Source organism: Anolis carolinensis, chromosome 5, assembly GCF_035594765.1.
Source record: "Anolis carolinensis isolate JA03-04 chromosome 5, rAnoCar3.1.pri, whole genome shotgun sequence".
In the NCBI taxonomy this organism is placed as follows: Eukaryota; Metazoa; Chordata; class Lepidosauria; order Squamata; family Dactyloidae; genus Anolis; species Anolis carolinensis.
This window is the reverse complement of record NC_085845.1, coordinates 201,437,519-201,462,354: the sequence shown is the minus strand read 5'-3', so window position 1 is coordinate 201,462,354 and position 24,836 is coordinate 201,437,519. Positions and strand designations below refer to the sequence as shown.

The following is a 24,836-nucleotide window of genomic DNA, read 5'->3' as shown; positions in this document are numbered from 1 at the left end:
ACTCCAGGGCAGGAAACACCTCTGTACTTAACCACCACACTCCAGTCCAAGTGAAAACAGCTAAGCAGTTTGTCGAAGGCTTTCATGGCCGGGATCACAGGGTTCTTGTGTGTTTTCCAGGCTGTATGGCCATGATCCAGAAGCATTCTCTCCTGACATTTCACCCACATCTATGGCAGGCATCCTCAGAAGTGGGGGTACCTCATAACCTCTGAGGATGCCTGCCATAGATGTGGGCGAAACGTCAGGAGAGAATACTTCTGGAACATGGCCATACAGCTCGGAAAACACACAACAACCCTGTGATCCCAGCCATGAAGGCCTTTGACAACACAGAGGCTGGATGACCATCTGCTGGGAGGGCTTTGATTGTGCTTTTCCTGCCTGGCTGAAGGGGGTTGGACTAGATGGCCTTTGGGGGCCTCTTCCAACTCTAGAATTCCATGAAATGTATTTCGTGTTTTCATCTCCAAGATATTAGTAGTCCCTTCTGTATCCATAGATCCAATCCTGTTGTAGCTTGAGGTAAGGGATGTTAGTGTTTTTGTGATATAGAGTGAAATGTTTTATCTATTGTTGCTGTTGGATTGTGTGTGTTTTGTTCTGGCAAGCATTCCAGTAGTCAAGGAGTTAATTGCAGCAAGCCCTGATTGATGGCTGGAAGGGCAAATGGCAAAGACTTCCGTTTGTGCTACCTGACAGGAAGATACATCACAAGCTGTGGAATGCAGAGGAGGTGCTTTGACACGGAGAGATCGGACTTTGAGGATGCAACATGTGTCCTGATAGTTTTGGTTAATTAGCTCTGTCAATAATGTAAATAAAGCTTCAGTGCCGCTGGCTTCAGCAGATATAGATCAACGAGGTTGTCGTGCTTTGTGGTGTCAGAGTGGTCTGACGGGTGAGCTGAGGTGGGACCTGGCTCATCCATTAGTCGGGGTCGTTGATTCCCTGACAAGGGACACTCCACCCACCTGATTATGTCCAGCCTTACCTGGCAATGGCCATGCCTATGTAGTAGGAGAGGGGCATGATGGAGAGCAGGGCCAAGGTGAACTTGGTGACGGAGCTGGTGTAGTGGTTGTGCTTGTCTCCGTAGCCCAGCGCCAGGGTCACAATCACCAGGGGAAGCAGATCTCGCGGCCGATGGTTCAGGAAAATAGGCATATAAGCATTATTTCTCATAGTTTACACCAGGCATGGGCAAACTTGGACAGGTAACAAATGTATGATGATGATGATGCTGATGATGCACCTTCACATCAATTGCTATTACTGGCAACTGTGTTGTAGGGTTTTCATCATCATCATCATCACCATCATCATTATTATTACTATTACTGTATTTATTTATTTATTATTAGTGACATTTACATCCCGTCCTTCTCACCCCGAAGGAGACTCAGGGCAGCTTACAAGTCATATGTACATATACAATATATTATATTATTAGCAAAGCACAATATGAGCATTATATATTACTATATTGTACATAACACTATATTGCAATATTGTATTTATGTATTGCTATATTATTATTATTATTATTATTATTATTATTATTATTACTAGTAGTACTGTAGTATTTACATTCTTCTTTCCCAAAGGAGACTCAAAGCAGCTGGCACCAAAAAAAAACCCAAACAAACAATATGTCAATTAAAACCTAAAGCATATGAACATTAAAATAGAATTAAACACAGGACTTATTAAAAATACATAGTCAAAACCATTTTTCAAAAAAACTTTTACAACTACAACAGCCACAATCCTTTGGGATTCAGTTCTACTGTTAGAATGCAACAAGATATATATAAAAAATAAACTTGCAAAACATCACTCAATCTTGGGTTGTAATGGGTTTTTTGGGTTGTATGGCTATGTTCCAGCAGCATTCTCTCCTAACGTTTCGCCTGCATCTGTGACTAATGGCATCCTCAGAAGTTCTGTTGGCAGTGAGGCAAGTAGAGTGTGTATGTATGTGTTTGTGAAATAATGTCCAGGGTGGGAAAAAGAACCCTTGTCTGTTTAAGGAAGTGTGAATGTTGCAATTAGCAAGCTTGAACTGCATTGAGTAGCCATGAAGTTTGCAAAGTCAATCAGTGAGGGTATCTGCATAGAGATACTGCATAAGAGCACTCTCTGTTTGGAAGGTGTTCACTGGCACCTGATTGTTTGCTGTCTGGAATTCCAGTTTCTGACCGGTGTTTATTATTCATTTACTGTCCTGATTCTGGTGTTTTTTAATGCTGGTGGCCAGATTTTGTTCATTTTCAAAGTTTCCTCCTTTTTGTTGAAAGCCTGTGGATTTCAACGGCTTCTCTGTGTCGTCTGGCATAATGTCTAGAATGTCTGTGTTCTCAAATAATACCCTGGTTGGTCCATCAAGTGCTCTACTATAGCTGACTTCTCTGGTTGAATTAGTCTACAGTGCCATTCATGTCTTTTGATTCGTGTCTAGGTGCTACTCAATGCTATTCAAGCTTGCAATTGCAACATTCAATCTTGCTTCAAACAGACAAGACTTTCTCCCACCCTACACATTATTCCATCCATATATATATATATATATATATATATATATATATATATATGGGTTGAATGAGAAGTAATGCCTCCACCTTCGTAACTTTTCAGCTGATCGCAGCCCTGGTCTGCGGCAGGTCCTGGCTTGTTCAGCAGACTCTCCTCTACAGTTAGTTCCATTTGGTGGAAAGCCTTAGCACTGAACGGTTGTGTTGTTAAAGGGAGAAGTATGGAACCCTGTGCAGACAGGGAAGCCTGAGCATTGAACGGTTGTGTTGTTAAAGGGAGAAGTATGGACCCTGCACAGACGGTCCGTCAATGTGACTTAAGCAACGTGCAGTCATTGAATTCTTGACATCAGAAGGTGTCACCCCAAAGGAGATTCACCAGAGAATGCAAGCTGTTTGTGATGATTGTGTTGATGTGAGTCCTGTGCGTCATTGGGCGAGTAAGTTTAAAGATGTTGAGGTGGGAACATCTGACTTGCGTGACAAACAAAGAGTTGGACGTCCTGTGACAGCAACCACTGAATTTCACAAGCAAAAGTTTGACAGATGGATTCAGGACAATCGTCGTATCACTCAGAAAGAAATTTCAAGCATCATCGGCATTTCACAAGAACGTGTGGGTCACATTAGTGCTTTGTTTGGCTATCAAAAGGTCTGTGCATGATGGGTCCTGTGAGACGCCGGTTGCAGAAACAGAGTGTTGACTTCTTCCGTGATGGCTTCAGAAAAATTGTTCATCGTTGGCAGAAATGTATCCAATTGTCTGGTGATGATGTGGAAAAGTGAACAGTGGTAGTTACAGAGCACGTTCTAAGGATTATTTCTGTGTTTGATTAATTAAAATACTCCCATCCAAACCCAAGTAACGAAGGTGGAGGCATTATTTTTCATTCAACACACATTCCACTTGTCTCATTGTCAGCAGAACCTCCGAGGGTGCCAGTCACAGATGCAGGAGAAACATCTGGAGAGAATGCTTCTGGAACATGGCCAGACAGATCCCAAACACTAACAGTAACCCAATGATTCCAGCTAAGAAAGCCTTTGATATCACTCAGTCTTGACTGCCAGGGAGAAAACATCTGAAATCCATTGTTACCATAAGTGTAAAACAGAAGGGAAGAGGGGGGAAAGATATAACAATAATAACAATAACAATAACAATAAGTGCCATGCCAAAAGATCTCAGCCGGCATTTGGAAACAATAGACATTGACAAAATCACGATCTGCCAACTGCAAAAGGCCACCCTGCTGGGATCTGCGCGCATCATCCGAAAATACATCACACAGTCCTAGACGCTTGGGAAGTGTTCGACTTGTGATACGAAATCCAGCATATCTATCTTGTTTGCTGTGTCATAATAAAATAATAATAATAATAATAATAATAATAATAATACAGTCCTAGAGACTTGGGAAGTGTTCGACTTGTGATTTTGTGATACGAAATCCAGCATATCTATCTTGTTTGCTGTGTCATAATAAAATAATAGTAATAATAATAATAATAATAATAATAATAATAATAATAACACAGTCCTAGAGACTTGGGAAGTGTTCGACTTGTGATTTTGTGATACGAAATCCAGCATATCTATCTTGTTTGCTGTGTCATAATAAAATAATAGTAATAATAATAATAATAATAATAATAATAATAATAATAACACAGTCCTAGAGACTTGGGAAGTGTTCGACTTGTGATTTTGTGATACGAAATCCAGCATATCTATCTTGTTTGCTGTGTCATAATAAAATAATAGTAATAATAATAATAATAATAATAATAATAATAACAACACAGTCCTAGAGACTTGGGAAGTGTTCGACTTGTGATTTTGTGATACGAAATCCAGCATATCTATCTTGTTTGCTGTGTCATAATAAAATAATAGTAATAATAATAATAATAATAATAATAATAATAACACAGTCCTAGAGACTTGGGAAGTGTTCGACTTGTGATTTTGTGATACGAAATCCAGCATATCTATCTTGTTTGCTGTGTCATAATAAAATAATAATAATAATAATAATAATAATAATAATAATAATAACACAGTCCTAGAGACTTGGGAAGTGTTCGACTTGTGATTTTGTGATACGAAATCCAGCATATCTATCTTGTTTGCTGTGTCATAAAATAATAATAATAATAATAATAATAATAATAATAATAATAATAATAATAATAACACAGTCCTAGAGACTTGGGAAGTGTTCGACTTGTGATTTTGTGATACGAAATCCAGCATATCTATCTTGTTTGCTGTGTCATAATAAAATAATAAATAAAATATGTATAAGTAGATAAAAGGGTGTAGTAGAGAGATATGTAGTAAAGTTGTAATGGAAAAGTCTAAAACTGATAAGAAATATGTTTAAAGATGTTTTGATTTTTTTTTACTGTCTGATTGTATACAACATGATATGTTTAAGATATTGTAAAATGAGGAAAATGTAAACTTATATATTTTGATTGATAAATTAATTTTAAAAAGTGTAAAACAAGTGAAGCCTGGCATTGCTGGAACCCAGTGACAGAAAGGATACTGACGGCAAAGACGTTGATTCCGTCCACGGCGTATTTGTAATAATAAGCGTTGCAAGCGCGGTAGCAGCAAAGGACCACCTCGGCATCCAGGAGCACAGAGGTCTGGACCACGGAACAAAAAGAAAGGCAAGCTTAAGACTAATGACACTAGTTACTCAGCTCCAAAGCTGAAATGTCAGTTAATTTATCTAATATAGAGGAGGGTAAATTGCAGTTTAGGAGGCTGAGTGTGACCTTAAAATCCCACATTTATGGACATCCCAATTCCAATTTAGCAGACATGGGCCAACTTTGGCCCTCCGGGTGTTTTGGACTTCAACTCCCACAATTCCTAACAGCCTACCGGCTGTTAGGAATTGTGGGAGTTGAAGTCCAAAACACCCGGAGGGCCGAAGTTGGCCATTGGTCAGTTTTGGTCCCTTTGTTTGTGTTTCCTGACCTTCCGGAGGCTCTGGATGTGGACGCGTTCCGGGGGCAGGAGCAGGACCCTGGCGATGGCGCGGGCATTCATCTTGGCGATGGGGATGTTGAAGACCAGGAGCCAGGAGACCAGGCAGATCAGGCCGTGGGCCACGCAGAGGAACGGGTAGCCCGAGAGGAGCCAGATCACGGTGCTGGGACGGCGCTGGAAAGGAAGGAAGGAAACCCCAGTCAGATCCTTACATCTATCAGGAGTCCTACCTTCTCTAGGTTTCTAGTCCTCAAGTCTCTAGGCTGAATGATGTGAGATGGAGGTAAGTCCTGGTCCCAATCTCTTCTTCTGCTTTGGCCAGACCTTCTTGTTGGAAAAATGTCATCCTGTACTGCTTAAGTCTCTATGGTTAGATAGGAAGCCTAGAAAAGAGATAGGGACACCTTCCCCAGTTCCATGCATGCTTTGATTAGGCTTTACTATTATTTCCACCTTCCTGTCCTATTTAGGTCAACCCACCCTTTTGATGCTTTAGAAATGTGATCTCTCCTAGGGTTGACGTAACTTCCCCAATTTGGCCTTTGGAATGTTTATGGCCCTAGAGAAGAAGCGACCCACGAGGCTTGGTCGCCATTCCATCTTCCTGCTTTGTTCCAGAGAGGATGCACTTTGTCCCCTCTTCTAGTCAAGATGTAGCTATCTAGACCAGGGGTCCCCAAACTAAGGCCCGGGGGCCGGATGCGGCCCTCCAAGGTCATTTACCTGGCCCCTGCCCTCAGTTTTAGACTTAGGCTCACCCAAAGTCTGAAATGACTTGAAGGCACACAATCCTAATTAACCTGACTATCTCATTGGCTAGGAGCAGGCCCACACTTCCCATTGAAATCCTGGTAGGATTATGTAGGTTAAAATTGTTTTATTTTTAAATATTGTATTGTTCTTTCCTTTACTAATATTATGGTATGGTAATAATATCATATATTGTGTACCTATATACATATAATATTGATAATAATATTATAATGTAATATCATATAATACTAATAATAATACAATATAATAATATTAATTATATATTAAATGTAATATTATTAATATTACAGTATAGTTTATTTATAGTTTACAGTATATTACAATATAGCAATATATAATGCTAATATTGTGCTATGCCAATAATATAATATATTGTATGTACATACAACTTGTAAACTGCTCTGAGTCCCCTTCGGGTTGAGAGTGGGTGGGGTATAAATGTAGTAAACAAACAAACAAACAATAAATTGTTGATGGGGGTTTTTGCACTACAAATAAGACATGTGCAGTGTGCATAGGAATTGGTTCATTTTTTTCAAATGATAATTCAGCCCCTCAACAGTCTGAGGGACCATGAACCGGCCCTCCACTTAAAAAGTTTGAGGACCCCTGATCTAGACCTTTGTTATTTTAATCCGTCTATGTGTATTAGAACAGATTAGATTAGGTAGTTAGCGCCAAAGCTTTTCTATCCATCAATGGATTTCTTTTTACCTCAATAAATGCTTTTAAACTTTGAAGCTAACTTTGTAGTCCTTTGCCGTCCTGAATACACAAAGGCTTCCAAAACTCACACCGCGCGTAAGTCTCACTGCTGCATTTTTACTCTGCTATTTTAATGGGAATTTACCTCTTAAAGGGGGTGATTAGAGCTTAGCGGCTCATCAATTCCCAACACTTCTCACCCTGAAAAATATGTTAGATAGGTATGGCACAGCATTCCTAGTCATATAAAAATCTGGATTGATGAATATGTGGAATATTGATAGCACCTGGGTAGTGACTGAATGTCATGATGCAATACTAAGGGAATGTGGTAATGGCCGAGTCATAACCATGTGAGGTGTATTGCAAAGGGTTATCGGACAGATGGTAAGCTATTTAACCTCAGCAGACAAAGTCAAACCAAGATCACAAGAGTATCTGTTATAGAACTCCAATATGCTGATGATAAGGTAGTCTGTGCTCATTCAGAAGAAGACCTACAAGCCACTCTAAACACCTTCCCAGAAGCATACGAGAAGCTCAGCCTCTCAATGAACACTGAGAAAACTAAATTGCTCTTCCAGCAAAAGGCACCAGCTAATCCCTCTGCAAGGCCAGGAATACAGCTTAACGGTGTCACATTAGAAAATGTCGACCATTTCTGCTCCCTTGGCAGCCACCTCTCCACAAAAGTCAGCATTGAGACTAAAATACAACACCGCATGAGCTCTGCGAGTGCAGCATTCTTCCGAATGAAGCAGAGAAACCACCATCATTGAAGTGATGCTCCTACGCCATCAACTCCGCTGGACTGAAGGCCATGTTGTCCGAATGCCCAAAGATCACCGTCTCCAAAGCAGTTACTATACTCTGAACTCAAGAACGGAAAATGTAATGTTGGTGGACAGGAAAACAGATTTAAAGATGAACTTGAAGCTTTTAAAACTGTGGCATAAACACCGAGAACAGGGAAGCCCTGGTCCTTGGGCACTCTAACTGGAGGTCAGCTGTGACCAGCAGTGCTGTAGAGATATGAATGGAGGGCAAAAGGGAGAAACGTGCCAAGAAGAAGGCGTGTCAAGCCAACCCTGACCGGGGTTGCTTTCCACCTAGAAACCAATGTCCTCACTGTGGAAGAACATCTGGGTCAAAAATAGGGCTCTACAATCACCTACGTGTCCACCGCCAGGACACTACACTTGGAAAGCCTTCATACACGGAAAACAAGGAATTGCCTAAGTAAATACGTAAATAAGTAAATAATAATAATAATAATAATAAAACTTTATTTATACCCCACTGTAACGAAGTGTGAATTTTTTAGTTTACAGATGTTATGTTTAATTACGTTTTAAAAGGGTCAATATTTCAGTTACTCTGCACTCATGAGTTGGTTGCCATGGAGAAGTGGGTGGAGCCAACTGCCGTTTTGGTGGAGAAGTGCAGGTTTGAAAAAGATGCAGTTAGTCTGTGCCCTGATGAGGTACAGTGAAGACTGACCCTCAGTTGAAGGGATCAGGGAGACTCAAATGCTTATTTTTGAGTCAATTTAAAATAAGTTTGGTGACTTATTTTAAGGTAGTCTGTCTCCTGATGAGGAACAGATAATCTGTGATTGTAATTCACAGGGTGACTGCAGTTTAGAGCAGTAAAGAAAGAAGTGACATTTTAAGAAGTTTGAAACACCTCATTCTAGCCTTGCACCTGTTAATCAAAGTGCCTCCAAAGAGAAAGTTACTGTAACCATTAAGCTTTGTGCCAGAATAAACGTGTTATTGTTCCTTTAAACATCTCAGTTTATGTCATATATATTACCATCAAAAACAAACAAGAAGAAGAAAAACAAAATTTAAAAGGTCTCCTCTCTAAGTAGCTAGTGGCTATATCTTCCCATAGTAGTGGCAAGCGTTGACAATCCCTTTTACATCTGGTGGCTGCATTATAAACATCTTTACACTGGTGGCAGCGGTTATCTATATATATAAAAGAGTGATGGCATCAGGGCAGCTGTCACGACCCAGGCGGCAGAGGCACCAATAACCATACACAGAGGCCAGAATCTAACTAATATCTTTATTGAAGGAATATATAAAGTTAATAAAAACAAGTATAGAAAATAGTCCAGAATTAGACCCTTCAGGAAAGGTCAGAATTAGTCCAAAAAAGCAATGTCCAATAAGAAATATTAAGGTCCAAAGTTGTAATCCAATAACCGAAACACTCACTTTGCCAAGCAAAGTGAGGGGAGATGACAAGGTCCTTAGTCCATAAAACTTGAGCGTGGCTAGGAAATAACTTGATACTTGAAACAAGGCTTGAACGTGAAACAAGGTAACTAAGAACAAGAACAAGGTCCGTGGAATAACTTGGTAAAATCCGTGAAACAAGGCAAGGATTAGTCCTGGGAAACAAGGCAAAGTCCGTAGGTAAACAAAGGCTGGGAAGCAAGGCGAGGCTGGATAGCAAGGCAAGGCTTGAGCTGAAGCGAGGCTTGAATCGGAGCGCGCTGTCCAGACACAACTCGCTCCGTAGGCTGACGAATTGACTCCGCGAAGTTGCTACGCGGGCAAAACACCTATATAGAGTCCAACTTTCTCACCAAAGCGGTTCTCTGGGAACCAGAAACGAAAGCTAAACTCTGAGACCAGATGTTAAACTCCTTAAAGATTCTCACGAGAACCAATGTTAATTGGCAACATTCTTAGCTGCTATCCTCGCACTCCTGCGCGAAGCTGAATCCAAACTTCTCTGTTGTTTACAAAACTCCCGGCGCAAGAACACGGGAGAAGTAGGCTCTGGGGTTGTTTGACATACTTCTGGGGCACAACTTTCTTGCAGGTGCAAGGTTTCCAGATCTGCCTGGGAAGGATCTGGCTGAGAGGAATCCAGTTCAGACTGGGAAGGTAAAAAACCCAAGTTTTCATCTTCATCAGGGATTACAATGTCCTGAGCAGGACTACAAGGCCCATGGGTCATCACACTATCCCCCTCCTCAGGGCCCCTCCCAAACTGGGGTCCTCTCCCCGAGGCGCGAGGTCGCGGTTTGGTGGGATAGGTCAGATGGAAGCGACGGGTTAGATCAGGAGCATGGACTGTGGAGGCGTCTTCCCAAGAGCGTTCCTCAGGCCCAAAACCCACCCAGTCAATGAGATATTGTAGGCGGCGGCGATGAAAGCGAGAATCCAAAATGTCCTCAACCTCGAACTCCTCCTCCCCATTCATCAAAACAGGAGGGGGGGCCGGTTGGTCTGTATCAGGACGCACACCATCCGCCGGAAGGAGCAGGGAACGGTGAAACACTGGGTGAATGCGCATTGAACGCGGAAGTTGGAGTTTGAAAGTCACGGGGTTTAATTGCGCCACCACTGGATAGGGGCCAATGAAGCGGGCATCTAACTTCCGGCATGGGCGGTGGGAGGGCAGAAAGCGAGTGGACAGAAAAACCCGATCTCCTACCTTGATTTCGGGGCCCGGCTGGCGGTGTTTGTCAGCGTGGCGTTTATAGTCCTCCTTGGCTTGGTCCAGTTGCTGGAGCAAAAGTTGTTGCACCGCTGTGAGTTCCTGCAGCCAATCCTCTGCTGCGGGAACTTCTGAAGTTTCAATGACAGGGGGAAAGAAACGTGGATGGAAACCGTAGTTTGCAAAGAACGGCGTTTCTTTTGTAGAAGCTTGAACTCCATTATTGTAGGCAAACTCAGACAGTGGTAACAGAGAAGCCCAATTGTCCTGTTGGTAGTTTACATAACAGCGAAGATACTGCTCCAAAGTGGCATTGGTGCGCTCCGTTTGCCCATCTGTTTGGGGATGATGAGCTGAAGATAAGCGAGAGTCTATGCCCAGTAGTTTTTGTAGTGCCTTCCAAAAACGAGAGGTGAATTGAGATCCACGGTCTGTGACTAAACTCTTGGGCAATCCATGTAGTCTGAAAACATGCTGAAGAAATAGATCCGCAGTTTCTTTGGCCGTGGGGAGGCCTTCGCAGGGAATGAAATGGGCTAACTTGGTGAATAGGTCCACCACCACTAAGATCGTGGTGAATCCACAGGAAGGTGGTAGGTCCGTGATGAAATCCGCGGAAATTATTTCCCATGGGCGAGATGGGGTAGGAAGGGGGTGCAAAAGCCCTGAGGGCTTCTCCCTTCGTATCTTGGAGCGCTGGCATACTGGGCAGGTGTTGACATATTTTTCCACATCCTTGCGGATCTTGGGCCACCAAAAATCTCTTAGGATCAAATGCATGGTTTTAAATAGTCCGAAGTGTCCTGCTGGTTTGCAGTCATGACACAGACGAAGCGCTTTTTCCCTGCCCGGTCCGGGTGGGATATAAACATGATTTCTATAGCAGAGCAGCCCATCTTTAAGCGAAAAGGGAAAATGCAGACCTTGGCGAAGTTGGTCCTGCGCCCAGGCATCTGCTTGCTGACTAGCCCTGATTTCTTGAGCACAGATGGGTCCTGGAGTAGGGGAAGTTGAACCAATGGGACTGGATTTGGTGTTCCCCACTGTGAGCGTGGCAAAGTTCTCAGGTTGTAGCAGTTGGGATTCAAAGGTCTCCTTGCGTCCTGCAGCGTATTCCGGTTTACGTGACAGGGCGTCTGCTTGCTTGGTTTGAGCTGGGGTCACATAATGGATCTGGAAGTTGAAACGTTCAAAGAATAAAGCCCAACGTTGCTGCCTCTGATTTAGTTTGCGGGCAGTTCTTAGATGTTCTAGATTACGATGATCAGTGTGGACTTCAATGGGGAATTTGGCCCCTTCTAGCCAATGTCTCCAAGTTTCAAAGGCTGCCTTTATGGCCAGTAGTTCTTTTTCCCAAATGGTGTAATTCCTCTCTGGTGTGGTTAGTTGACGAGAATAAAAGGCACAGGGGTGGAGGTGATCTCCCACCGGTTGTAAGAGTACAGCCCCAATTGCCACATCAGAGGCGTCCGCTTGCACCACAAAAGGGGTTCCAGGATTTGGGTGCTGTAGAATTGGCTGGGAGGTGAATAGTTTCTTCAGTTGCTGGAACCCTTTCTCTGCTTGATCAGTCCAGCGGAAAGGCTGCTTTCCACGGATGCAGCTAGTGATGGGGTCGGACCAGCGGGCAAAATCTGGAATGAACTTGCGGTAGTAGTTCGCGAACCCCAAGAAACGCTGCACCTCTTTCTTGTTAGTTGGCGCCCGCCATTCCAATACTGCTGAAACTTTGGCTGGATCCATGGAAAGCCCTAGAGGCGAGATGCGGTAGCCAAGGAAATCTACCTCTTGTAGATCAAAAGCGCATTTTTCTAGCTTGGCATAAAGTCCATGATCCCGCAGTCGTTGCAACACCATTTTGACGTGGTTCTCATGTTCTGATTGTGATCTGGAAAACACCAAAAAATCGTCCAGGTAGATTATCAAGAATCTGTCTAGATAGTCCTGAAAAATATCGTTGACAAAATGCTGGAACGTTGCGGGAGCTCCGCATAAACCGAAATTCATAACTCGGGACTCGAATAATCCGAATTTAGTCTGGAAGGCGGTCTTCCACTCGTCCCCTTCTCTGATGCGAACTAGATTATAAGCCCCCCGAAGATCCAGCTTGGTGTAGACCTTGGCTCCTCGAAGTCGGTCCAGTAGATCCGAGATTAAGGGCAGGGGATAGCTGTTCCGCTTGGTGATATTGTTCAATGCTCTGTAGTCCACCACCAAGCGTAATTCCCCTGACTTCTTCTTCACAAACATCACTGGGGAGGCGGCTGGGGATTGAGAGGGTCTGATGAACCCCTTGCGAAGGTTTGTCTCTAAGAATTCCCTGAGAGCTTCTTGCTCTGGTTCAGTCAGGGAGTAGAGATGCCCTCGCGGGATCGGGGCCCCCTCCACCAAGTCAATGGCACAGTCATAAGGTCTATGTGGGGGTAATTTTTCGGCTTCTTTCTCATTGAATACATCCCAATACTCGGAGTACTTCTTTGGCAAGGTGATGATGGGCTCGGAGTCTGTGGCATGGCATACCTTGGCTACGAGGCAATGGTTTTGGCAGTACGGTGAAGCAAACTGCAGTTCTCTGTTGGACCAAGAGATGTTAGGGTCGTGGAGTGTCAGCCATGGAATTCCCAAAATCACAGGGAAATGGGGAACCTCGGTAACAAAGAAGGAAATCTCTTCCATATGTTCCCTTATCCACATCCTGGTGGGTTCCGACCACTGGCTTACGGGGCCCGTCTTGAGGGGACGGCCGTCTATGGCTTGCACCACACGGGCATTCTTGAAATCATGATATTGTAATCCCAGAGAGTCGGCATACTCTCTATCGATGAAATTGTTGGTAGCTCCAGAGTCTATCATGGCGTGGATCATGACGGGTCCCCTTTTTGCTGACCATAATGTGACCACGAGAAGGAACAGGACCCCGGTTGGCGGCTCTTGGATGGATTTTTTGACCGGGTTGGCGAGCCTCTCTACACCCGGTCGTTGGCTTCCCCCGCCGGCTGTGTGCCAGTCGGCTCAGACGCCTTCGACTCCGTGGAGGACGCCGCCGCAAGACGGGCGGCAGGCTTCCCTTTGGCTGGGCACTCTCTGGCGAAGTGGCCCCCGTTCCCGCAGTACCAGCAGAGGTTCAAGCGTTGACGACGGGCCTTCTCGGCGGCATCTAGTCTGGGACGCACATTGCCCAACTGCATCGGCACCTCCTCGCCTCCTCTGGGGTATGGGGTTGGCGGCGGGGGTCTCCACACCGGACGTGGCTGAACACTGGCGGGAGCGGGGGGTTTTGCCCCGGCTCTACCGCCCTGGCCTCGAACCCATTGTTTCCTGTTGGCAATCATGACTTCAGCCCGTAAACATTGATCAATGAGTGCCTCGAGGGTCTGGGGAGGATCCACCTTGGAGATTTCTTCCAGCATTTCAATGTTGAGACCCTCCCGAAATTGTCCTCTGAGGGCTACATCGTTCCAGCCGGTGTTGTGGGCCAGCACGCGGAACTCGGCTATGTACTGAGACATGGGTCTGTCTCCTTGAAGGAGGCGCCGGAGTTTGTGACCGGCTGCCTCCAAATTGTCCTCGATTCCCCAGGTCTCCTTAAGGTGATCCAAGAAGCGTTGTGCTGAACTTAGGTGGGGGGAGGCTTGATCAAACAGGGCCGTCGCCCAGCTAGCCGCTGGTCCGTCTAGAAGACTGTAGACCCACGCCACCTTGATGTCTTCTTGGGGAAACTCGGCATCACGGGCCTCTAGATAAGCTTGACATTGGCGGCGGAAAACATGAACCTTAGCAGCTTCTCCAGAAAACTTGGTAGGCAACGCCATGGCCGGGAGGCGAACTCCGCGCTCCCTCAACCCTTTTATTTCTCCATCCTGCGCGTTGAGTCTGTCACGGATGCGGTCCACTTCGTCCTTGCTGATGGTGTAGCTGAGCGGCTGTCCAGCCGGCGCGGCTCCGGTAGACATCCTGGCCTCGGTTAGTTGGTGCTTATGGGTGGCGGAGTCAAACTGTCACGACCCAGGCGGCAGAGGCACCAATAACCATACACAGAGGCCAGAATCTAACTAATATCTTTATTGAAGGAATATATAAAGTTAATAAAAACAAGTATAGAAAATAGTCCAGAATTAGACCCTTCAGGAAAGGTCAGAATTAGTCCAAAAAAGCAATGTCCAATAAGAAATATTAAGGTCCAAAGTTGTAATCCAATAACCGAAACACTCACTTTGCCAAGCAAAGTGAGGGGAGATGACAAGGTCCTTAGTCCATAAAACTTGAGCGTGGCTAGGAAATAACTTGATACTTGAAACAAGGCTTGAACGTGAAACAAGGTAACTAAGAACAAGAACAAGGTCCGTGGAATAACTTGGTAAAATCCGTGAAACAAGGCAAGGATTAGTCCTGGGAAACAAGGCAAAGTCCGTAGGTAAACAAAGGCTGGGAAGCAAGGCGAGGCTGGATAGCAAGGCAAGGCTTGAGCTGAAGCGAGGCTTGAATCGGAGCGCGCTGTCCAGACACAACTCGCTCCGTAGGCTGACGAATTGACTCCGCGAAGTTGCTACGCGGGCAAAACACCTATATAGAGTCCAACTTTCTCACCAAAGCGGTTCTCTGGGAACCAGAAACGAAAGCTAAACTCTGAGACCAGATGTTAAACTCCTTAAAGATTCTCACGAGAACCAATGTTAATTGGCAACATTCTTAGCTGCTATCCTCGCACTCCTGCGCGAAGCTGAATCCAAACTTCTCTGTTGTTTACAAAACTCCCGGCGCAAGAACACGGGAGAAGTAGGCTCTGGGGTTGTTTGACATACTTCTGGGGCACAACTTTCTTGCAGGTGCAAGGTTTCCAGATCTGCCTGGGAAGGATCTGGCTGAGAGGAATCCAGTTCAGACTGGGAAGGTAAAAAACCCAAGTTTTCATCTTCATCAGGGATTACAATGTCCTGAGCAGGACTACAAGGCCCATGGGTCATCACAGCAGCGGACAAAACAACAAAACTACAGGCCCCCCAACCTCGAAATTTGACAACACAACCCATCATTCACGGCTCTAGGTTGATACAACAAAAAGGAAAAGAAAAATAAAGTCCTAATTACAGGGAGAGGAATAATAGTTTTTATCCAATTGCTGCCAGTTTGAAGGCTAAGCTCCACCCACTTGGTCTCCTAGCAACCTACTCAGCCCAGGGGACAGGCACAGTTAGGCCTCACTTAGGCTTCTTCCACAGATTATCAGATTTTAACTGGATTATATGGCAATGTAGACTCAAGGCCCTTCCACACAGCTATATAACCTATTTAGAATCTTATATTATCTGATTTGAACTGGATTATCTTGACTCCACACTGCCATATAATCCACTTCAGTGTGCATACTAAACATAAAGACAACCATACAACAGACATTCAATACCACCACTACCTCAACAATTTCTCACCAACACCACCAGACAACGCCACAGCAACGCGTGGCCGGGCACAGCTAGTAATATAATAATATAATTAAATAAACATCCAACATCTCTTCTCCGCACCCGCCACCATCTCCCCGCGGGGATTCGGGGCGGCTCACATTGTTACAAGAGTAACAACACAAGTACATTAGCACAATATACACAGGTTAAAACACAATAAGGTAATAAAACAAATGTCAAAACAAAAGTTAATACAACAGTAATAATATCAAACAACCACCAAGTAAAGTAAAGTAAGTAATTGCAAAGGGATTGCATCAGCCAGTAATCATTGCAAAGAGGTTGCATCAGCTACTGTTAGCAGATGGCTATATAAGAAGGCTGAAAGAATCCATCTTTCTCTCTCCTGTGTGACTCTGTGTGAGTATCTGCCTATGTTGTATGTGACTATCTGATGACTCCGATTGTTGGCAATGACAAGCTGAAAGTGGATCTGCGTATCCTGTTTGTATATTTGTAAATATTGTAATGGTGAAGATTAAAGCCTCCAGATCAGGGGTCTCCAAACTAAGGCCCGGGGGCCGGATGCGGCCCTCCAAGGCCGTTTACCTGGCCCCCACCCTCAGTTTTAGACAAAGTCTGAAATGACTTGAAGGCATAACACCAACAATCCTACTTGATAATCTCATTGGCCAGAAGCAGGCCCACATTTCCCACTGAAATCCTGATAAGTTTACAGTATGTTGGTTAAAATTATTTTTATTTTTAAATATTGTATTGTTCTTTCATTTACTAATATTGTAAATGAAATATTGTAAATGAATGATATGGTAATAATATAATAATAATAATAAAACTTTATTTATACCCCGCCACCATCTCCCCAACGGGGACTCGGGGCGGCTAACATGGGGCCACGCCCAGAGCATAATATAATATATATTATATTGTGTATAATATAATATATAATATAATATATATACAATATAATATATTGTGTATACATATAATACTGATAATAATACTATAATGTAATACAATATAATATAATATGTATTTATTTATTTATTACAGTATTTCTACCCCGCCCTTCTCACTCAATAGGGGACTCAGGGCAGCTAATCTATATATATAAAAGAGTGATGGCATCACGGCAACCCACAAAACAACAAAACTACAGGCCCCCCAACCTCGAAATTTGACAACACAACCCATCATCCACGCCTCTAGGTTGATACAACAAAAAGAAAAGAAAAATAAAGTCCTAATTAGAGGGAGAGGAATGATTGCTTTTATCCAATTGCTGCCAGTTAGAAGGCTAAGCTCCTCCAACTTGGTCTCCTAGCAACCCAATAAAAAATTATTAAAAAACACTAAAAAAATACAATAAAATACTATAATAACAGAAAATAACTAAAAATAATACAAGAAAATAATAAAATATAATAAAAATATAACTTACAATACAATTAATAAAAAAATGCAAATAACGTCAAATAAAAATTACACAACAATTTTTAACCAATACCACCACCACTTTGCCACAGCAACGCGTGGCCGGGCACAGCTAGTAATAATAATAATAATAATAATAATAATAATAATAATAATAATAATACAATATAATAATATTGTATAATACAATAATATTAATTATATATTATATATTAAATGTAATATTACTAATAATATTACGGTATAGTGGTATAGTACAATATAGCAATATATAATGTTACTATTGTGCTATGCTAATAATATAATATATTGTATGTGCATACAACTTGTAAGCCGCTCTGACTCCCCTTCAGGATGAGAGAGGGTGGGGTATAACTGTAGTAAATAAATAAATAAGTAATTTTTGCTGGGTTGGTTTTTTTTTTTTTGGTTTTTTTTTGCACTACAAATAAGACGTGTGCAGTGAGCATAGGAATTTGTTCGTTTTTTTTTTTTTTCAAATGATAATTCGGCCCCTCAACAATCTGAGGGACCATGAACCGGCCCTCCACTTTAAAAGTTTGAGGATCCCTGCTCCAGATATTGTGGATGAAACCTGAATCTGTGAGTTTACTATACAATGTGTATAGATAAGGTGAGATGCTTGCAGTTGGATTCTGCTGATAGATGGGACTCTCCTGTATTTTGCTTGCTTGTAGGACACTTGTTATCCAGAGTGAAGCGGTTCAGGGAGATCGTGATTTGGAAACTATAAATAATTTCACAAACCCATCCAGCGAAATAATAACCACCTTGTGTCCAGTTCTGAGGGAAAACAATCCAAGATCATATGGTCAAGATGAAAGGTGTCCAGAGAGGGGCCACCAAAATGGCCAACCACCTGGAAACCATGAATCTCTATGAGAAGCAGAAATTTAGGGATCCTGGTACAGTAGATTCTCACTTATCCAACACTCGCTTATCCAACGTTCTGGATTATCCAACACATTTTTGTAGACAATGTTTTCAATACATCGTGATATTTTGGTGCTAAATTTGTAAATACAGTAATTACAACATAACATTACTGCGTATTGAACTACGTTTTCTGTCAAATTTGTTGTCTAACGTGATGTTTTGGTGCTTAATTTGTAAAATCATAACCTATTTTGATGTTTAATAGGCTTTTTTAAAATCTCTCCTTATTATCCAACATATTCGCTTATCCAACGTTCTGCCGGCCCATTTATGTTGGATAAGAGAGACTCTACTGTATTTTTAGCTTGGAGAAGAGAAGGCTGAGTGAAGTTTTGGGATCAGAAAATGTCAGGTAGAGAAATGCTGTATTAGACAGAAATGCATTGCATGTATCTCCAGTGTGTGGAAAAATAAATCTCTTGTTGTATGAAGAATAAATCTCTAAAGGAGTTTGGATGAAAGCCAGAGCTCAAGTGCATTTATTCAGGTCAGAGGCTGTGATATGAAATCTCTGCAAACTGTGACCAAGACTCTGCGGTGTTTTGAGGATTGGACCTACCCTGTTTCCCCGAAAATAAGACAGGGTCTTATATTAATTTTTGCTCCCAAAGATGCACTAGGTCTTATTTTCAGGGGATGTCTTATTTTTCCATGAAGAAGAGCTCACATTTATTGTTGAACAACAAAATGAACATTTATTATATACTGTAAAGTAGTTGTCATCACAAACCAGCATAACCAGACAAACTATGAATCTTATCAAGAATTTCTTGTTACTACCATTATTTACATGTACAACAATCTATGGTACCTCTTGCAGTTTAGGTTTCACAAGGTTTCCACGCTGATTTCTCTCTATTCTAGTTTCAATGTAGTCATGAATGATGAATAATATAATATACTATAATAATAATATGATAATATAATAATAATATAATGATATACAATATATTAATGAGATAATATAATATAGGATATATTAATAACAGAAAATGATAATAATATGGTATTAATAGGATAATATAATAATGGGATATAATAACAGAATAGCATAATAATATAATAATAATAGGATAATATAATAGAATAATAGAATGGAATAGAATGATATAAAATATATTAATAGGATAATATATAATGGCATATAATAATAATAACAGAATATGCTAATAATAATAAAATAATAATATGATAATATAATAGAATAATAGTATAGCATATAATGATATAAAATATATTAATAGGGTAATATAAAATGGAATTTAATAATAAGCGAATAATAATATAATAATATGAAAATATAATAGAATAATAGAATAATAATATAATGATATAATAATAATAATAGAAAAATATAATATAATGATTTAAAATATATTAATAGGATAATATAATAATGGGATATAATAATAGTAACAGAATAATACGATGATAATAATATGGCAATAGAATAATAGTATATAATAATCAGTTTCATGGCATAGGATAGGAAGATGAGAGGAGAATCTCAATGCGTCCTGTACCTTTAAGGAGCGAAGCCTTGGGGACGAGTGGAAAGCCCTCTTCCTTCCCTCCCTCCCACCCTCCCTTGCCCGGGCTCCAGGAGCCAATCAGAAGCCTCTGGGAAGCAAGGCAGCATGGCCAGGAGGGAGATGGAAGGAAGGAAGAAACGGCAGCGCAGCAGCAGCCACGGAAACCCCCAAACCCCTGCTAGGTCTTATTCTTTGGGGAGGTCTTATTTTTGGGGAAACACGGTAACTGCTTGCTTTGGAGACAGTCTCTCCTACTGAGTAGCTGGAGGAGGCTGTGAGAAGATTGCATTCACGTGCCTAGCTAGCAGGGGTGTTGTGTGTGTGTGTGTGTTTTACTCGTTCTTCCACCCTCCAAGTATCTATCTATCCTGGGCATCGTTGCATCCCTAAGATATTCTGGAATAAATTGGGGAGCGGGCCCCAATCCCTCACCCAGTGTGTGTCAGGGTCCGGCTTGACCGGTTCCTCCTGCTGCGTCAGGAGTGGGTTGGCCTCCTTGCCTTCCGGAATGACGTCGTACTTGCAGAACTTCATGTTGCAGTTGTGGTTGTAAGACCGCATCTGGGAAAAGGGGAGCAAAAAAGACAGGAAGGAAGAACAGACTTAAACATTCACTCTCCCATTGCTCCACCAGATAAGAATCATGCCGGGCTGCAGCATAGCATTGCCAGCAACAATAGATCATGGCTGACCAGAAGGTGACAAGTTCGAACCCCGAGTCGGATTGAGCACCCGACCGTTAGCCTAGCTTACTGTCCACCTAAGCAGTTCGAAAACAGCCGAAATGTGAGTAGAGAAATTAGGCATTGCTTTGCCAGGAGATATTTCAATGACACCATAAAAATGCTGGCAATCACAGAACAAGGAGGAAAATCCTACTATCAAAATAATAATAATAATAACAACAACAACAACTTTATTTGTGTTCCCCGCCTCCATCTCCCTGCAGGGACTTGGGGCGACTAACATGGGGCCAAGCCCAAATTTCTTTATTATTATTATTATTATAGTTATTATGCTGGAATGTGGTTTTATCTATTGGGTTTAATACCTTATAAATTATTTATTTGGGTGGGCTGAACACCCTAATAATAATAACAATAATAATAATAATAATAATAATTCTGCCCCCACGCTAGCAATTTATTTGGAAGGTGTGTGATGCAAGGAACAGATTGAATGCTACACATTTGAAGTACAAAATTATTAAATGACAGATCTCAAACTACCTCCCCTCCAGAGTTTTACAGCCAGTCTTTGTGAAAGGAATTAAAGTCCTTAAAGTACAACCACAGTTCGGACTGGATATTACTTTAATATAGCTTCAATTGGATCTCAATGTGTTATCTCTAAAGTGACTTTTATATAGCTTTGATGTGACTTGTTGACATGATACACCCATGAAAATGACTTGGTCCAACCATCAAATGGGTTTTTCTGCCCAACTTGTTGGATGTTTCATGATCCCCGATGCACTTACCTTCTGAATCACTTTCCCAAAAGGCCAAAGGAAATACCAGGCAAGTTTCCAACAAAGTTTTCCTGGATATCCATCGGTGTTTGAGAAAAAGAGAAAGACAATCAATTCAAATGCAAAACAAGGGGCAACACAATTTCCCATAAAACTGATGCTTTAGACTCCATCTCCCATCATTCCCAGTCGGAAGGAATAATGGTTAGAGATGCAAAGAGCTGTAGTGCAATAGACAGATAGATAGGGAAACCATATTGCTACTTGAGAGCATGTATAAGGAATACCATTGGGGACGTTGTCTCCCAACATACACCTGTGCCATTACAAATAGTGCAAGATCTCCTATGTAGAGCCAAAGAAGAACCCTAGCCCTAGCCCAACTGTAACCCTAACCTTTACACCTAACCCTAACCCGTATCCAACTTTAACCTTAATATTAACCCTAATCCAAGTACAGTAGAGTCTCACTTATCCAACATAAACGGGCCAGCAGAATGTTGGATAAGTGAATATGTTGGATAATAAGGAGGGATTACGGAAAAGCCTATTAAACATCAAATTAGGTTATGATTATACAAATTAAGCATCATGTTATGCAACAAATTTGACAGAAAAAGTAGTTCAATACAACAGTAATGCTATGTAGTAATTACTGTATTTACGAATTTAGCACCAAAATATCATGATATATTGAAAACATTGACTACAAAAATGCGTTGGATAATCCAGAACGTTGGATAAGCGAGTGTTGGATAAGTGAGACTCTACTGTATAACCCTAACCCTATCTCTAACCCTAACCAAACTGTAACCTTAACCCTAACCCTAGCACAACTGTAACCCTAACCCCAACCCTAACCCTAACTGTAACACCTTAACACCTAACCCTAACCCCTCTTAACCCTAACACTAAAACTAACGCTAACTCTAACCCTACCCCTAACCGAACTGTAACCCTAACCCTAACCCTAACACCTTAACACCTAAACCTAACCCCTGTTAACCCTAACCCTAACACTAAAACTAACGCTAACTCTAACCCTACCCCTAACCGAACTGTAACCCTAACCCTAACCCTAACACCTTAACACCTAAACCTAACCCCTGTTAACCCTAACCCTAACACTAAAACTAACGCTAACTCTAACCCTACCCCTAACCGAACTGTAACCCTAACCCTAACCCTAACACCTTAACACCTAAACCTAACCCGTTAACCCTAACCCTAACACTAAAACTAACGCTAACTCTAACCCTACCCCTAACCGAACTGTAACCCTAACCCTAACCCTAACACCTTAACACCTAAACCTAACCCCTGTTAACCCTAACCCTAACACTAAAACTAACGCTAACTCTAACCCTACCCCTAACCGAACTGTAACCCTAACCCTAACCGTAACACCTTAACACCTAACCCTAACCCCTCTTAACCCTAACACTAAAACTAACGCTAACTCTAACCCTACCCCTAACCGAACTGTAACCCTAACCCTAACCGTAACACCTTAACACCTAACCCTAACCCCTCTTAACCCTAACACTAAAACTAACGCTAACTCTAACCCTACCCCTAACCGAACTGTAACCCTAACCCTAACCCTAACACCTTAACACCTAAACCTAACCCCTGTTAACCCTAACCCTAACACTAAAACTAACGCTAACTCTAACCCTACCCCTAACCGAACTGTAACCCTAACCCTAACCGTAACACCTTAACACCTAACCCTAACCCCTCTTAACCCTAACACTAAAACTAACGCTAACTCTAACCCTACCCCTAACCGAACTGTAACCCTAACCCTAACCGTAACACCTTAACACCTAACCCTAACCCCTCTTAACCCTAACACTAAAACTAACGCTAACTCTAACCCTACCCCTAACCGAACTGTAACCCTAACCCTAACTGTAACACCTTAACACCTAACCTTAACCCCTGTTAACCCTAACCCTAACACTAAAACTAACGTTAACTCTAACCCTACCCCTAACCGAACTGTAACCCTAACCCTAACCGTAACACCTTAACACCTAACCCTAACCCCTCTTAACCCTAACACTAAAACTAACGCTAACCGAACTGTAACCCTAACCCTAACTGTAACACCTTAACACCTAACCTTAACCCCTGTTAACCCTAACCCTAACACTAAAACTAACCCTAACTCTAACCCTACCCCTAACCGAACTGTAACCCTAACCCTAACCCTAACTGTAAAACCTTAACACCTAACCCTAACCCCTGTTAACCCTAACACTAACACTAAAACTAACCCTAACTCTAACCCTACCCCTAACCGAACTGTAACCCTAACCCTAACCCTAACCGTAACACCTTAACACCTAACCCTAACCCCTGTTAACCCTAACCCTAACACTAAAACTAACCCTAACTCTAACCCTACCCCTAACCGAACTGTAACCCTAACCCTAACACCTTAACACCTAACCCTAACCCCTGTTAACCCTAACCCTAACACTAAAACTAACCCTAACTCTAACCCTACCCCTAACCGAACTGTAACCCTAACCCTAACCGTAACACCTTAACACCTAACCCTAACCCCTGTTAACCCTAACCCTAACACTAAAACTAACCCTAACTCTAACCCTACCCCTAACCGAACTGTAACCCTAACCGTAACACCTTAACACCTAACCCTAACCCCTGTTAACCCTAACCCTAACACTAAAACTAACCCTAACTCTAACCCTACCCCTAACCGAACTGTAACCCTAACCCTAACCCTAACTGTAACACCTTAACACCTAACCCTAACCCCTGTTAACCCTAACCCTAACACTAAAACTAACCCTAACTCTAACCCTACCCCTAACCGAACTGTAACCCTAACCCTAACCGTAACACCTTAACACCTAACCCTAACCCCTGTTAACCCTAACCCTAACCCTAAAACTAACCCTAACTCTAACCCTACCCCTAACCGAACTGTAACCCTAACCCTAACCGTAACACCTTAACACCTAACCCTAACCCCTGTTAACCCTAACACTAAAACTAACCCTAACTCTAACCCTACCCCTAACCGAACTGTAACCCTAACCGTAACACCTTAACACCTAACCCTAACCCCTGTTAACCCTAACCCTAACACTAACCCTAACTCTAACCCTACCCCTAACCGAACTGTAACCCTAACCGTAACACCTTAACACCTAACCCTAACCCCTGTTAACCCTAACCCTAACACTAAAACTAACCCTAACTCTAACCCTACCCCTAACCGAACTGTAACCCTAACCCTAACTGTAACACCTTAACACCTAACCCTAACCCCTGTTAACCCTAACCCTAAAACTAACCCTAACTCTAACCCTACCCCTAACCGAACTGTAACCCTAACCCTAACCCTAACACCTTAACACCTAACCCTAACCCCTGTTAACCCTAACCCTAACACTAAAACTAACCCTAACTCTAACCCTACCCCTAACCGAACTGTAACCCTAACCGTAACACCTTAACACCTAACCCTAACCTCTGTTAACCCTAACCCTAACACTAAAA

General features: G+C 42.3%; 1 protein-coding gene across 3 annotated transcripts in view; it reads right to left on the bottom strand.

Moving 5' to 3' along the window:
- The window catches only part of LOC100559220 (uncharacterized), a 103,652-nt gene that overhangs the window by 37,027 nt on the left and 41,789 nt on the right, over positions 1-24,836 (bottom strand). For all 3 annotated transcript variants that reach the window (XM_062983348.1, XM_062983347.1, XM_062983349.1), the window contains 5 exons: positions 21,309-21,370; positions 20,261-20,389; positions 5,530-5,715; positions 5,090-5,192; positions 995-1,136 (listed from right to left, as the gene is read on the bottom strand). In XM_062983348.1, the coding sequence (XP_062839418.1) occupies positions 995-1,136; positions 5,090-5,192; positions 5,530-5,715; positions 20,261-20,389; positions 21,309-21,370 (622 nt within the window). The remainder of the gene's footprint in view (positions 1-994; positions 1,137-5,089; positions 5,193-5,529; positions 5,716-20,260; positions 20,390-21,308; positions 21,371-24,836) is intronic.